This window comes from Enhydra lutris, unplaced genomic scaffold, assembly GCF_002288905.1.
Source record: "Enhydra lutris kenyoni isolate GAN:26980312 unplaced genomic scaffold, ASM228890v2 scaffoldscaffold41, whole genome shotgun sequence".
Lineage (NCBI taxonomy): Eukaryota > Metazoa > Chordata > Mammalia > Carnivora > Mustelidae > Enhydra > Enhydra lutris.
This window is the reverse complement of record NW_019154125.1, coordinates 12,661,600-12,679,112: the sequence shown is the minus strand read 5'-3', so window position 1 is coordinate 12,679,112 and position 17,513 is coordinate 12,661,600. Positions and strand designations below refer to the sequence as shown.

Below are 17,513 nucleotides of genomic sequence, written 5' to 3'. Positions count from 1 at the left end.
AATGACAGAAGCTAGAAAGAATCTCTTCTGTAATAATATGTTACCTTTCCTGGTATTTCTCTCTCCATCCAGAATGCATACTACCTTAGGGTGGATAACCAGCCTGCTGTCCTCAATATATAATCCTTGCCACATAGGGTAGAAAGAACATTGGATGCTTAAGGAATACAAATCTTTAACTAAGAACATAAGGTGCTTAAGGAGTACAAATTGTTAAATAAGTGAATAAATGAATACCACATGGAAACCCTTGAAAATGGGGACTGATTACAGTAGTTATTATGGAAGCGCAATCTGCTGAGATAAGTAAGGCAACCTAAGAGCTGATGTTTAATCAGCTTCCTCTTGAAGAAATTGTCTTGCACGTTGTAGGAGCTCAATAAATAATTGGCGAATGGGTGAAATAATCAACAACCACTACTTTTATAAGACTTTGGAAAACATTCAGTGATAGAGTTAGAAATATCCTCCAGAAATGTCAGTGAAGCTAAGCTTATACCAACAAAGATAAAGGAGAATACTGAGGCAATCATCAAGGAAATTCAAGTCCACATGCACCATTTTTTATTAAATATTCTCTTTCAGGAAAAAAAATGTATCTTTTGCTTTAATGACACACATAGATTGAAACTGAAGGATGAAAAAGATATTCCATGCAAATGGAAACCAAAAGAGAGCAGAAGTATCTATTTTTTTTTTAAGATTTTATTTATTTATTTGACAGACAGATCACAAGTAGGCAGAGAGGCAGGCAGAGAGATAGGGGGAAGCAGGCTCTCTGCTGAGCAGAGAGCCCGATGCGGGACTCAATCCCAAGACCCTGAGACCATGAGACCATGACCTGAGCTGAAAGCAGAGGCTTAACCCAGTGAGCCACCCAGGCGCCCCCAGAAGTAGCTATTCTTATATCAGACAAAACTGGCTTCAACTTAGAATCTGTCATAAGAGGGAACAAAGTCACTATATGATGATAAAAGAACCAAGTTATCAAAAGGATGCAACAATTGTAAGTATATATGCATCCAACATTGGAGTAGCTAGATATATGAAGCATATATTAACAAAACTGAAAGGAGACAGAGATAGCAATAATAGGGCACTATTTTTTTATTGTGTTATGTTAGTCACCATAAAACACATCATTAGTTTTTGATGTAGTGCTCCAAAAGTAATTGTTTACATGTAACACCAGAATAGGGCACTTCCATATCCTACTTTCAACAATGGATAGATTACTCAGATATAAAATCAATTAGGAAACAGTAGACTTGAGCAACACTATAAATTAAATGGGGTGGTGGGGGAGGCCTGGATGGCTCAGTTGATAATGTGTCTGTCTTTTGGTTTTGGCTCAGGTCACAATCACAGGGGTCATGAAATTGAGCTCTGGGTGGGGCTCACCATGGAGTCTGCATAAGATTCTTTTCTCCTCCCTTTCCCTCCCCTTCTGCTCCCCCCCCCACCAAAATAAATAAGTAAATAAATAAACAAACAAATAAATAAGATCATTTTAAAAATAAATAATAAATTAAAAAATAAAATGGACTTCACAAACATATATAAAACATTCCATTCACAAGAAACAGAATACACATTATTCTTAAGTGCACATGAAATATTCTCCAGTATAGAACATACATTATGCCATAAGGCAAGCCTTAACAAGTTTAAGAAGACTGAAATCATATCAAGTATCTTTTCTGACCACATGAAAATAGACATTAAATAGGAAGAAAATTGGAAAATTCACAAATCTGTAGAAATTAAATAATACCCTCCTGAACAACTAAGGGTCAAAGAAGAAATCAAAGAAAAATTTAAAAATGCTTGAGGTGAATAAATAGAAATTCAATATACTAAAACTATGGGATGTAGTAAAAGCTGTTCTTAGAAGGAAGTTTATAGTGATAACCACCTACATTAAGAAATAAATAACATAGCTTTACATATTAATGAACTAGAAAAAGAAGAATGAACAAAGCCCAAAGTTAGTAGAAGGAAGGAAATAAAGAAAAGAGCAGAAATAAATGAAATAGAGACCAGAAAACAGTAGGAAAAAAAAACAGTTTTTTTGAAGATAAAAAAAGTCAAACCCTTAGACCAGGAAAAAAGGAGAGAAGACGAAATCAAAGAAAAGACATTACAACAGATAACACGGAAATACAAAGGATCATAAGAGACTACTATAAACAATTACATGTCAACAAATTGCATAACCTAGAAAAAATGGGTAAATCCCAGAAACATACAACCTACAAAACTGAATCATAAAGAAATAGAAAATCTGACAGACCAGTAACAAATAGATTGAGACTACATCAAAAACCTCCCAACAAAGGAAAACCAAGTGCCAGATGGTTTCACTTGTGAGTTCTATCAAGCATTTAAAAAGGATACCAATACATTTCAAACTTTTTCAAAAGTTGAAGAAGAAAGTATACTTCCAAACTCATTTTATAAAGCTAGCATTAACTTGATACCAAAACCAGACAAGGACACCACGATATCTCTGATGAACATGATGCAAAAGTCCTACAAAACACTACCAAACCAAATTCAACAGCACAAGAAAAGAATCATATATTATAATCAAGTGGGATTTATCCCTGGGAGGCAAGTATGGCTGAACATATACAAGTCAAATAATGTGATACACCACATTAATAGAATGAAAAATTAAAAATCAAAAGATCGGGGTGCCAGGGTGGTTCAGTGGGTTAAGCCTCTGCCTTTGGCTCAGGTCATGATCTCAGGGTCCTGGGATCCAGCCCGACATCAGGCTCTCTGCTCAGCAGGGAGCCTGCTTCCTCCTCTCTCTGCCTGCCTATCTGCCTGCTTGTGATCTCTGTCTGTCAAATAAATAAAATCTTAAAAAAATAAATAAAAATCAAAAGATCATCACAATAGATGCAGAAAAATATTTGACAAAAATTCAACATTTATTCATGATTAAAACTCTCAACATAGTAAGTATAGAAGGAATGTACCTCAACATAATAAGGCCATATATGACAAGCCCACAGCTACATCCTACTCAATAGTGAAAGATTGAAAGCTTTTCCTTTAAGCTCAGGAACAAAGCAAAGATGCTCATTCTCACCACTTTTATTCAACATAGTACAGAAAGTCCTAGCCATAGCACTTAGGCAAGAAAGAGATGGAGAGGAGAAGGGAGTTGAGGGAAATTGGAAAGAGAGGTGAACCATGAGAGACTATGGACTCTGAAAAACAATCTGAGGGTTTTGAAGGGGCGGGGGGTGGGAGGTTGGGGGAACCAGGTGGTGGGTATTGGAGAGGGCACGGATTGCATGGAGCACTGGGTGTGGTGCAAAAACAATGAATACTGTTACGCTGAAAAGAAATTAAAAAAAAAAAGAAAGAAAATAAATAAAGGGCATCCAAATCAGAAAGAAAAATATAAAATTTGTTTGGAGATGACACAATCTTACATATAGAAAACCCCAAAGACTCCATTAAAACACTATTAGAAAAAACTAATTCAGTAAAGTTGCAGAATTCAAAATCAACATACAAAAACTGGTTGCATTCTATACACTAACAAACTATCTTAAAAAGAAATAAAACAATGACATTTATGTTAATCTGCAAATAAATCTAACATATCTGTATACTGACAACTGTAAAACATTGATGAAAGAAATTTAAGAAGATACAAATAAATGGAAAGATATTCTATGTTCATGGATCAAAGAATTAACATTATTAAAATGTCTATACACACAAAACAATCAAAAAATTCAGTACAACCTCTATCAAAACCCAAAGGCACTTTTCAAGGCAACAGAATAAAATAATCCTCAGAGGCACCTGGGTTGCTCAGTCAGTTAAGTGTACAATTCTTGATTTAGGCTCAAGTCATGATCTAAACATTGTGAGATTGAGCCCCGCGTGTGAGGCTCCTCACTGATCATGGAGCCTAGGTAAGATTCTCTCTCCCTCTCCCCCTGCTTCTCCCCACCCTGCACTCAGTGATTCTCTCTCTCTCAAAACAAAACAAAACAAAATGAAAAAATAATCCTCAAACTCATAAGGAACCACAAAAGACGCTGAATTGTCAAAGCAATCTTGAGCAAGAACAAAGCTAGAGGTATCACAATTCCTGATTTCGAATTATATTACAAAGCTATAATAATCAAAACAGTCTGGTGCTGGCATAGAAAACAGACACATATTCCAATGGAATGGAAAATAGAGAGCCCAGAAATAAACCCACACATATACAATTAAGTAATCTTCAATAAGGATGCCACAAATAGAAATGGGGAAAGGATAGGCTCTTCAATAAATGGTGCCGGGAAAATGGGATATCCACATGCAAAAGAATGAAAAGAATGGACACTTATCTTACACCATACATAAAAATCAACTCAAAATGGATTAAAGACAATGTAAATAAAACTGCAAAACTTCTAGAAGATAACATAAAGGAAAAGCTTCTTGATACTGGTCTTGGCAATGATTTTTTTTTTATATGACACCAAAAGTACAAGAAACGAACCAAAAATAAACAAGTGAGATTACATCAAACTAATTCAAACTAAAAACAAACAAACAAAAACCAAAAACCCAAAACAAACAAAAAACCCCTCCTGCACAGCAAAGGAAACAACAAAATGAAAAGGCAACCTACAAAATGGAAGAAAATATTTGCACATCATGTATCTGAAAGGGGTTAATATCTAAAATATATAAGGAAATCATGGGGCACCTGGGTGGCTCAGTGGGTTAAAACCTCTGCCTTCAGCTCAGGTCATGATCCCAGGGTCCTGAGATCAAGCCTCATGTCTGGCTCTCTGCTCAGCAGGGAGCCTGCTTCCTCCTCTCTCTGTCTGCCTCTCTGCCTACTTGTAATCTCTGTCTGTCAAATAAATAAATAAAATCTTAAAAAATAAATAAATAAAATAAAATATATAAGGAAATCATACAACTCAATAGCAGGAAAGCAAATAACCTGATTTAAAATGGGCAAAGAACCTAAATAGACATTTCTCCAAAGAAGACTTACAAACTGCCAACAGGATTATAAAAAGGTGCTCGACATCACCAATCATCAGAGAAGTGTCAATCAAAATCACAATGAGATATCACTTCATACCTCTTACTGTGGCTATTATCAAACATTTAAAAAAAGGTAAGTGTCGGCAGGGATGTGGAGAAAAGGGAACCCCCATTGGTGGGAATGCAAACTGGTACAGCCATTCTGGCAAACAGTATGGAGGTTCCTCAAAAAGGTAAAAATAGAACTATCATATAATCCAGTAGTTCCACTTCTTGGTATATGTCCAAAGGAAATGAAATCAATATCTCAAAGATATCTGTACTCCCATGTTCACTGCAGCATTATTTACAATAGCCAAGATATGGGGGGGGAAACTGTGCACCAATGGATGAATGGATAAAGAAAATGTGGTATATGATGTGTATATACACATACACAATGGAATATTATTCAGTTATTAAAATGAAAAAAATCCTGCCATTTGTGGCCACATGGATAGATCTGGTGAACATTATGCTAAATGAAATAAGCCAGACACAGAAAGACAAAAACTATACGATCTCCCTTATATGTAGAATCTCATAGAAGCAGGTGTAGAACTGCGGTTTCCAGGAGCTTGGGGCAGGAGGGATGGAAGGCAGTGGCCAAAGGTTACCATTAAGCAAGTAAAAAAGTTCTATAGAGGGGCCCCTGGGTGGCTCAGTGGGTTAAGCCTCTGCCTTCAGCAGGGTCCTGGGATCGAGTCCCCCATTGGGCTCTCTGCTCAGCGGGGAGTCTGCTTCCCCCTTTCTCTCTCTGCCTGCCTCTCTACCTACTTGTGATCTCTCACTCTCTGTCAAATAAATAAGTAAAATCTTTACAAAAAAAGTTCTGTAGATCCACTATGCAGATAGGTTTTATAGCTAACGATATTGTACAGCATACTCAACATTTGCTAAGAGGATAGATCTTATGCTAAATTTTCTTATCACATAAGAAAAATAATAAGGCAGAACGAAACTTTAGGAGGTGACAGATGCCTGTGGTCTTGTTGGGGTGATGGTTTCACAGGTGTATATTTATCTCGAATTCACTGAGTTGTTCACATGAAATATGCACAGCTTTTTGCTCGTCTATGTTCATAAAGTGGCTTTCTAAAAAGTCTTTCTTTTCTCTTTATAGTAATATTAAAAGGCTGTAGCTTTCTGTAGCACATGTTCCAATGTCTCAAGGCTGTCATAATTATGGAGTTAGTTCTAATATCTAAACTAAAGCTTGCCTTGTGTTTATTCTTTTTGTTAAGAATAATTCTGTTTCGGGGCACCTGTGTGGCGCAGTGGGTTAAGCCTCTGTCTTCAGCTCAGGTCATGATCTCAGGGTCCTGGGATCAAGCCCCACATTGGGCTCTCTGCTCAGCAGGGAGCCTGCTTCCCCCTCTCTCTCTGCCTGCCTCTCTGCCTACTTGTGATCTCTCTGTTGAATAAATAAATAAAATCTTTAAAATCCTCAGAATCTTTAAAAAAAAAGAATAATTCTGTTTCTGTTTGTAGTCATTACCATAACTTAGTAATTATAGTAGTGGTAATAAACAGACTATGAATTCCCAAAATAAATAGTACACACATATATACTGTGTAAAATGTTATATTTAACATCATATACCCATAAAGTGAAATTCTTGCTGCATGCAAGAGCCCTCGATATTGAATGAATACCCTACAGATGTTAATAAACATAAGCAATAAGGCAGGACCAGTTAAAATCACTATGTCAGATAAAGATGCTAATTAACATTTACCAATGGCTTACTAGACATGGCCCTGCTTCTTAACTTTCCATGCACTGACTCATTAGATCTGGAAAACACCCTAGGAGGTAGACACTATTATTTATCCCTATTATGCAGATAAGGACATTGAGGGACAGAAATCTAAGTAATGTCTCCAAAAGGATAGTGTCCATAAATGATGAAATCAGGATTCAATCCCAGGCACTTTGCTTCCAGAATCTGTGGTCTTAACCAAAAAGAAACCAGAAAGAAACTCAGAAGCATTAACTGAAATTTCTCATCTAGGTGGATGTGTTCTAATGTAGTTGATGCCTGATTTCCTTCAGTAAGCATTCTCCACAAACATGACAGTATAAACTACCAATGCCATTCAGTTCTGATTCAGGGCACAGAGATTGTCTAAAAAACTCCTCTTGGTCACCCAACAGTCTTGACAAGGAGTGTCACTCAGCACTCAAAAATGAATATATTAGATGGTTCAGAGACAATCTTTCATCACATAGTCAAAATCCGCTTTAGAAAATTGTTTAAAGAATCATCTTTTTATAATTAAAAAAAAAGAAACAAAGAAAGAAATGAGCTCTCTACAAAACTACTTTAATTTTTCCCATTTTCCCCTCTGTTTGCTGCACAAATTAATCTCCCAATACTGGTAGATCCTTTCTTGATGGCATCTGCACACATTCATCTATAGCAACTCCTTCCTGGAAAACCTACATTTATCTTCATTTCGTCTTTCAAAAACTGAATTGAAATCCATTGCTTCTAGGATGTCATTTTTCTGACAATGATTAGAGGAGTCCAGTGGCTAAGTCTGCAAGTATGTCATGAAATATCAAAATCAGTTCCTCATTTGCCTAGGGAAGATCGCCACCTTCTTTTATCATTTGGCCCATTCTTCTAGTCCTCATGGGGTATATGCAGCCTCTCCTTTTGAATCCAGTTATTAAACATCAACACCCTAGGCTGGGAAGCATTTCTTGCAACTATATGTCCATTTGTTGTATACACAAAGAAACAAAATCCTGTGTGTATAATTAAAATGCTTCTCTGATAAAGTTTGGCATATCTTAAAATTTACCAAATATTATAGCATAGGTGTTAAACCTTCCACAACTAAGCTGGAAATTCATTTTATAGTTTAAGAGGGAAAAGATTGTGTTTCATTACAAATGTGAACTATGCTGGAGAAGCTATGATTTTAGCACCTGCCCTTTCTATGATCTGGTAGGTCCCTACTACACATATTCAATTATCTGTATTTACAAGTGTCATGAGCCTCCCTAATAAACTAGACTTTTTAGAGAACTGCTACAACAATAAACAGCATTTATAAAGTCCAAAGTGACGGTTCTGTTCCCCTCTCCCCAATGGATTTCTACTAAAACCAAAGATATTTTCATAGCTTTACTTTTACTAGTAAAGTAAAACTGATGGGGCAGTAGTCCTCACCCTGGCCAGATAAGAGTCCCTAGGGACATCTTAAAAATCTTAACACCCAGGGGTGCCTGGGTGGCACAGATGTTAAGCATCTGACTCTTGGTCTCAGCTAGGATCTTGGAATCAAGCCCCACATTGGGCTTCATGCTCAGCATGAAGTCCGCTTAGGTTTCTTTCTCCCCCTCCTTATACCCACCCCCCATAAATCAATCAATCAATCAATCAATCAGTCAGTCTTTAAAAATACCTTGATACAAAGACTGTGCCTCTGGTCAATTAAACCAGAGCCTCCAGGTGTGGGACCGAGGCAGCAGTATAGCCCTTGAACAGCATGGGTTTAAACTGCACATGTGCACTTACACGCAGTTTTTTTATTATTACAGAACAGTACTAAAAATTAATTTTCTTTACCTTATGATTTTCTCCATTACACTTTATTTTCTCCAGCTTACTTTATTGTAAGAATACAGGATACAAACATATAACATATAAAATATGTATTAATCAACTGTTTATGTTATCAGTAAGGCTTCTGAGTCAACAGTACACTATCAGTAGTTAAGTTTGGGGGAGTCAAAGGTAATACAAGGATTTTTGACTGCCTGGGGTTGGTGCACCAACATTATTCAAGGATCATCTGTATTTTCTGAAGTACCCAGGTGAATCCAACATGCAGCCCAGGGTGAGAACCACTACCCTAGTAATACTGGGAAAACATCAGGTATCATGTTTGCATTAGGTAAGAACTAGTATATCCAAAATCTAAGTTTTGCTCATGTGTACTATCATCCATCAGTGAACCCAATTCTGAATGTCCTACAACCAAATGAAGGTGTTATAATGGTGACATGGAGATTAATCCCTAAAGAAAATGAGTAAAGAGTCAGCATAGCTTTCTAATGATTTAGCATCCTTTTTTAAGGAGGAAGAAGAGGACCAAGTAGGTGTATCTTACAATTGCCAGCATGCAATAAATTGTATTTTAAAAATCTACATGCCTGTGGTTCCCTGCTTCATCCCCACCTCTCCAGATTCTGATAAACTCTTCCAGAGTAGCAGATAGTTTGGGCATCTATGTTTGGGTAATGTCTTTATCCATCCTATGTTTAGACATAGAAAGCATAAAAGTGTTGTGTTTCTCACCTTCCATGGATTTATGCCTTGTGTTTCCACTGGTTTTTTGTTTTTCCCCTAGATATGTGTCCTACTCATTTCCAAACTGAAAGTTTGCCTAATTAGAAGTAGGATTGTAAAAATGAGATGAACACGACTGTTCTTACCTTCCCTGACTTTGGTCCCTCCAAGGACTATCGCAGATATGCCAACAGACGATGATAAGAGCCAAATACAGATGTTAATGATCTTTGCTTTCATGGGGGTGCGGAAGTCTAAAGCTTTGACAGGGTGGCACACAGCAATGTATCGGTCCACACTCATCATGGTCAAGGTGAATATGCTGGTAAACATGTTATAGTAGTCAATGGAAATGACTATCTTGCACAGCACATCCCCAAATGGCCACGAATTCATCAGATAGACTGTGCTCTGGAAGGGCATGGTTGTAGTAACCAAAGCATCTGCCAACGCCAGGTTAAATATATAAATGTTGGTTGCTGTCTTCATCTTTGTGTATCTAAAAGACAAGAAACAAGAGCATTTCTCTTCAACTTTGTATCAAATCCATGAGTGTGTTTATAACACAAATCCAAATGTGTTTGTAACAACCTTTGAACTATTGAATTTGTTTTTCATTCACTTATTCTTTATATATTTATTGAGCATCTAATATGTAAAAGGACTGTTCTAGACATTAAGGGTAATAGGAAAAAAGTGGACAAAAATCTTTGACTTGACTTAGCTTTTATTCTGGTGCTTTGTTCAAAATATAGTGCAAATAAAATAGCATAGATGAATAGATGAATATACATAACAGATCTTTTTGTCAGACTCGCACATAATACAGGTTGGTCTTTATTTTGTGACTGGCAATTCATTTTAATCCTACCTGGAGTTGCTTTTTTTATACTTTTTTATTTCTTCCTTTTCACTGTGTAAAACAAAAGATAAAGCTTCTTCAACTTTTCTTCAGGGTCATTTTGAAGAAATCCATCATTGTAATTACGTCTTTTGAAAATTCAAAATGGTTTTCATTTTTAAAATACATTCAGTTTCAATGGCTAAAACACAGCTAAGTTTGTTGACTTTTGTTTGCCAGTATGCCATTAGTTTTTCATTGTAAATGCATTATGTAAATAAGTCTGGCTGAGTTCTTACTTATACACATCACAGCACAAAATGTAATTAGCACAGTAGGTGAGAACTCAGTTTTTCTTTACTCTCATCTTGAGAGATTTTTAAAACACATAAGTTGTTTCTTCTTCCAACTGAGGGGACAGTAATTTTCAAAACAGGCCAAAAACATTGCCTTTAAGGCCAAATTATTCTTCCCATTATAACATGAAGTTTAGAACAATTCTATTTTCAACTAAAACTGAATTAAGAGGACTGTTTTACTTAGAGAATGCTCCCTGAGGGATCTATAGGGCATGAAACATTCCAAACAGTATCAGCAGGTTTTCAGAGGCCAAATGCCTCTGAATATGTAGGGGAAATCCATGTTAATTACTTTCTATACACCTTAGATATATAGACCTTATCGTAATTAATTCAGTCATGCCCCACATACCTTCTTAGTGTTATGGTTTTGACTGTTATTTAGGGTCACTTATAAGGAGCTGTCCTATGGAAATTTACTGCTTTCTTTATAAAATCAATATCAATGGTTTTTATTGATCACTGCTAGGGTGTCTTTCAATACATAAATTTCTACATGAGAAATGTCTTTTAACATGTAGTAACAGAACAACCTTGGCTCTCCTGGGAGGCAAGGTGGTCTTCTATGAAGTTAGATCATCCAGAGTCTGGATTTAGTGTATGACTTTTCTGAGTTTCATGTCCTGTCACATAAAGATAATAAAACCGAATGGCCATACCAGAGGTAAAGGCAGTAGATGACATGACACAAAATGTGTGACATACAGGATCACTCTTAGCGTCCCACTTACCCTCCCCCAAGTCTTCCCCTCCTCTCTTTCCTTCTTGCTAGAAAATGTTTTGTCTGTGCTGGGTTGAAGGCATGGTAAAGCATGGCACAGAGTCAGTATCTGTGGGTTTCCATTCTGATGCTCTGCTATTTAAACAGTGCTTTAATCTGGAGAATGAGAAGCTTATTTTAAAATATGTCATGTTTTACCTTTAAAATTTTCACTCAAATATTGTTAAGTGGCCTATAAATTTTATTAAATGTGGAGTGCCTGGGTGGTTCAGTCCCATTAAGTGTCTGCCTTTAGCCCAGATCACTATCTCATGGTCTTGGGATCGAGTCCATGTCAGGTTTCCTGCTCAACTGAGAGTCTTCTTCTCCCTCTGCCCATCCCCTCCCCCACTTGTGATCTTTCTCTCTCTCTCTCTCTCAAATAAATAAATAATGGGTAAATGTATATGGCCAATGCTCAGAGCATAGGTATTATAAAGGCATAGATAACTAGGGAAATTCACTTACTGAGACAGAGCAAATATTTCCAATGAGCAAGACTGAAATGCTATCTGTTCAAATGTCTTCTTTAAGGTATAGTTTTATGTTTGAAAAGTGCATCTTATAAGCCAACCTCCTATTCTGTCAACTTTCTCTCCAAGAATCCCTGATATTAACAAAGATTATAGTGGGGAGTGCCTTTGACTTTGCTCTCATATTTAGTGACCCTGATATTCTCTTCTTACTTTATGAAGTTAGGTGGAGGAGACAGTTCCCTGCTTGGGTAGACTTGGGTTCCAGTCCTTATTTTTCCCTCTGTTAGATTTTGAAGAGGTCACTAAAAATGGAGCTTCAGTTTCTCAACTATAAAATGGGAAATACAATGTTTACCTCATAGAGCTCCTGAGATAATTAATGGAATGCCCCTAATCCAAAGAATATGTACAGTTTATTTCATGCTCTTTAACTCCTCTCCTTCCCTTATGTATGTGGAAGCCATCAGTCTCCACAAGAAGAAAAAAAGGAACCTAGTTTTCGTTAGAGCCATAGTTCAGCTTTAATATGAAAGACAATAGCAAAAATGATGCCTGCAACATATTGGAAAAATGTGAATGAAATGAAATATGAGTTATAATAAAATGTAATATGCACCTTTATCAACAATAGCCCAAATTATGGAAAGAGCCCAAGTGTCCACTGACTGATGAATGAATAAAGAAGGTGTGGTATATATACACAATGGAATATTACTCAGCCATAAGAAGAATGAAATCTTGCCGTTTGCAGCAACAAGGATGGAAATTATGTATTATGTTAAGCAAAATAAGTCAGAGAAAGACAAATACCATATGATTTCATTCATATGTGGAATTTAAGAAACAAAACGGTGAACACAGAGGAAGGGAAAAAAAGAGAAGGAGGCCAAAAAAAAAAAAAGAGAGAGAGAGAGAGAGAGAATGAAGGAAGCAAACCATAAGAGACTTTCAACTGTAGAAAACAAACTGAGGGTTGCTGGAGGGGAGGTGGACAGGGAGATGGGCTAGATGGGTGATGGGCATTAAGGAGGGGACTTGTGATGAGCAGCGGTTGTTTTAAGTGTGATGAGTCACTAAATTCTATACCTAAAACCAACATTATACTCTATGTTAACTAACTAGAATGTAAATTTAAAAATTGATGCAAATATGTATAAATATGTATCTTTAATAATAAAATGATGAGTAATTTTCTCTTAGCTTTTCAAAAGTACTTGAACAAATAAATGTATGAAATTGCTTAAGCCCTGAACTTATAAAGAATCCAAATCCTGTCATTTCTCAGAATAAGAGAATAAGTACCTATAACAGAAATGTCTACAAATTACATTAATTTTAAGTATACTAATTGTATCAAAAGCTCTTTGAGAGAAACAAGCTCGGCCGGACCATTCATGTAGGAGCTATGACTGTCACCATCCTCCAGGGCCAGAGACACCTACCAGAGACCTAAAGACGTACCTGCAGCCTCCTGCCATGGAGATCCCCCGATCCAACAGCATACCAACATCAGGGCATCACTCTCATTTTGAGATGGTTCATGTTAATGATGACAATCTTAGTAATCACGTATTTCAAACACTCCCTGTGTCAGACTCTGTGTACCTCCCACACATTTATCCCATTCAGTCCTCACCGCAACTTCACATGGTAGATATCAGTATCCCTTTTCTACAGATGACGCCACTGAGAATCATGGGAGTTACATGCATTTTTCAAAGTAATATGGTTATAAACAGCATTGCAAGACTCAAACCTGGGTGCTGGATGCCAGTTTCCGCATTCTTAAATGCCCCCAGCACTGTATAATTTACCAAGGCCAGTGCTTTGACCTCCATGTATTTTATCTGATTCTTAAGACAACAGCTCCTCGAGTTTAGCTGGGAGATTTATGTCTTCTCCCTAATATTAGTGAAGCAAGTTAGACTCAGGTGAGTAAAGTGATGTTTTTGTTTTTGTGTTTTTAATTTATTTTTTCAAGATTTTGTTTATTTATTTGTCAGAGAGAGAGAGAGAGCGCGCACACAAGCAGAAGCAGAGGGGGGCAGAGAAAGAAGCAGACTCCTTGTTGAGCAAGAGCCCAATGTGGGACTTAATCCCAGTATCCTGGGATCAAGATCTAAGCCAAAGGCAGATGCCTAATTGTCTGAGCCACTCAGGCATCCTAACATGATGTTTCTAATGTTGGCAAAGGTGGGGACTCCATGGGATGATCTGAAAGGGGCAGCAAGGCAAGGCCCCTCTCCCAGGGTTCTGAAAGACACATACTTATAAACTTACCACACAAAAAGAGAGAAATGACAGGTATAATTCAAACTAGTGAATAAACTATAATTTCAACAATATTTACTGACAGTCTTTTATGTACTACATTGGACCAGATCCTTGAAAATAAGACCTCCACCCTGTGATAATAAGACCGTCTGGTTGAGCACTCTGGTTTTGTTAATTTAATTAAAAGGAGATAGTAGCTAGTCCTTTAAGTCACATGTGCCCTGAGGGAGGGGGGAGTAAGCTTTCTTACTATGATAAGATATGAAATTATTTTCCATTTCATCCACCCTGCTTTACAAAAATGTGCAAGTATTTCAAATAAAATGGCACCATCTGGGTGGGAAGTTTTGGCTCATGTGGAGAAGCTGGAGGTGGGCTGGCAGCGAGTGGTTGCACTTTTTAGCGTACACACCACAGGAGCATATGGCACTAAAAAAGCAAAGTCTGTGGGCTGTCCTCACTACACTTGTCAATGTTACAAACCCAAAAGTGATGGTAAGGTGTACCAGACGGGAAGCAGGGAGCAGGCTGGGAAGAGAGGTCAACCAGAGAATCCAGGGTGGCAGCCAGGAGGAAGGTCATCACCTGGCTACATGTCAGAGGGTGTCTCTGGGAGTAAGGAATGTTTCTCATCATATCTTAATTCAAGACCTTCCTACTGGAGTTCTCTTTACAGAGAATTAAGGGGTGGCTTCTGGACTGGAAGCCATACATGCACAAGGTTATCTGCTGAGCTATCAGGAACCAATGTCTCCACGCAGGTTTTCTGGGAAAGCCTGGCACTTGCCCCGAGAAAAATGAGACACCAGCAAGGGAACATTGACCTTGAACCACAGAGTCTCACATCTTCTTGTCCTTCCCATATGCCTGCTGTGCTCAGATACTGTGCAGGTAGAAAAGCTTGTTCTTGAATTATTAGCATCCCTTGCTGTTGAGGTGCATTGCCCAAATGCTTTTTTATTTTAAATTTAAAGGATGCTTCCTTAGTCAGGAGCTCCTTTTTAGCCTTATGACAGCATAATAAACCTATAATCTTGATGGGTAATGACCATCTATCTTTAAATACAAACATGTTTTCCATTTATTGATTTCAATTATTTTTAGCTCTTACCTGAAATTGTCCCCCATGCTGACAATACACACGCACCCTCTCTTCTCTCTGGTTATAGTCAAGCTTCCTCCCCTATATTCATCATTTCATTATTTCAACACATTTTTAAGTGCCTGCTCCATACACAACAATATACTGGGCATTGAGGATGACTGAGAAAACCAATAAACTGACTGTGACCCGAGGAGCTTTTCAACCCACTAAGTCAAAATTACAACGTAAATTAGAGGACCAGACAGGGCAGGATCAGCGTGTAGTGAAGAGATGGGGGCACATTTTAAAGAAGACAAAACCTGGACAGGATCTTGCACTTTGAGAAGGATCTGGAGAGAGAGGTTTTCATGGCTACAGTAATGAGAACCTGACTGAGCTGGGAAAAGGGGTGTCAGGGCACAGAGGACCTTGAATACCAAGAGGCAAAACCATGTGGAGTGTTCACAGAGGACTTATTATGGGACAAACTCTGTTTTGAGAACTTTATCTGGCAAAGTTGTCTTGATAACTAAATGAGACAATCCCTCAAAGTACTCATCACAGGACTTGGTATTTGTTGATTGATCACTGGATGCCAATCCTCACAGTCATCATTCCTGCTGCTGGTATCATTGCGGTGGTCATTACCTGCCACGGCCCTAATAAACTGCCTCACAGTCCCATTATATACCACTGCCCCCACTTCTTTTGAAGAGTAAGCTGTCTAAGAGATGATTCTCAGGGGTTCTCAGAGTGCACAGCTAATCAGTAAAGGCCATTCGGGGCTGTCATTCAAAAGTTTCTTAAAGAGGCAGAAATTTCAGAGAATTTATGTGATTCTGTGCATCTGCTCCTTCCAGCAGCTAAAGATTGAAAGCTATTCTGGTAAGTGTGGTAACTATGCATTATGAGGGTAAAAAACATTTGATATGCGGGAATGGGGCATGAGTCAAGGAATACTAATATTGAATACTAACATACTGCCCATCTACAGAAAAAGGCTGTCATGTACACTACAGTGTTGCAGTTTTCCCACAAACAACACCCATTGTTTGGGTGAGGAAACAGAGTAAAGAGGAAGTAAATGGCTTGCCTGAGACCACAAATTAGTGGACATAAGGGAGTAAAATCTGTAGCCCTCAAACCACAGCTCCAACAGAATGAAACAAACAAACACCCGAGTGGTCATTTTTCTGAATAGAACCCTTTAGTATGGAGAATGCCTACAGGCCTTTAGAATACACCTGAAGAGGTGGGGGGGGGGGAGGTTGGGGGAACCAGGTGGTGGGGATTTGAGAGGGGGCGGGGTTTGCAGGGAGCACTGGGTGTGGTAAAAAAAAAAAAAATATTGTTATGCTGAAAATAAATTTTTAAAAAATGAAAAAAAAAAAAAAAGAATACACCTGAAGAATCACTCTTTGGTCTTGGTGAAGAAAATGAGTGTGACCAAACACTCTTGACCCACAGGAAGCTGGCCACTCACTATCTTACAAGACCTGAGCTGCACTAGCTTCTGAAGACCCCTAACACACCATGCTCAGTAGAAGGAAATTTCTGTGACACCTGGGAAAATGCAATCCTTTTAAACCAACAGTGGACAACTAGCATAATGAGAGACATGCTTCAACATTCTTTTCTCTGCACTGTCAACAAGCATGATTTATTCATTTTCCTGGGCATGTTTTCCAGATACAGAGCATTGCAGATTTTATATTTTAAATGATCAGAAATGGTGGCTTTACTGATGTGAATTTTCAGAAGAACTTATTTGAAAACATAATGAGTTTGCTTCATTAATTCTCTAGATAACTTCCAGTTCATCTCAAAATTGAGTTGCTGTGTCTTTTTGGATTATTTACTATTGAAACTATGGTTCTTTACTAAGGGGCAATAGCTTATTAGTTTTTTAAGGGAAGGAAAGGAAATTTGGTCCTTGTTTCATCTGACTCTGAAATTGAATATACTCACTATATTCACATTCATTATGTGAATCCACAGATTCATTCAGATGTCAGGTCCCTCCAGTTCCCCAGAATTACTCTCCCATATTCAAAGAGAAAAAGCTATAGGAAAAACAGAGGAGCAGATGTGTCCCTGAGTTCCATGACTGTCACAGCCTCAGCAACCATGCTGGCAGTGATGTATATAGCCAGAATGGTGGACATGCATCACCTCGCACGGGGGGCAGGCTGTCAGGCAGGGTGGTGGGAGAATGCAGAACAGTGATTTCACTGCTACAGCAGGTACCAGGACCTGCTCGTCCTCTGTAGGCATGGTCCTGACACCCAGCATCAATGTTCTAGTGTACTCAGCTGTGCACACAGCATGAGTGTTTATCACTCACAGCCTGATGACAG

The 17,513-nt window shown here is 38.0% G+C and overlaps 1 protein-coding gene across 1 annotated transcript in view; it reads right to left on the bottom strand.

Annotated features, from left to right (window-relative positions):
- The window catches only part of LOC111155441 (opioid receptor kappa 1), a 30,404-nt gene that overhangs the window by 4,973 nt on the left and 7,918 nt on the right, over positions 1-17,513 (bottom strand). Inside the window, exon 2 of the mRNA XM_022515599.1 lies at positions 9,509-9,861. Coding sequence (XP_022371307.1) covers positions 9,509-9,861 — 353 coding nt within the window. The remainder of the gene's footprint in view (positions 1-9,508; positions 9,862-17,513) is intronic.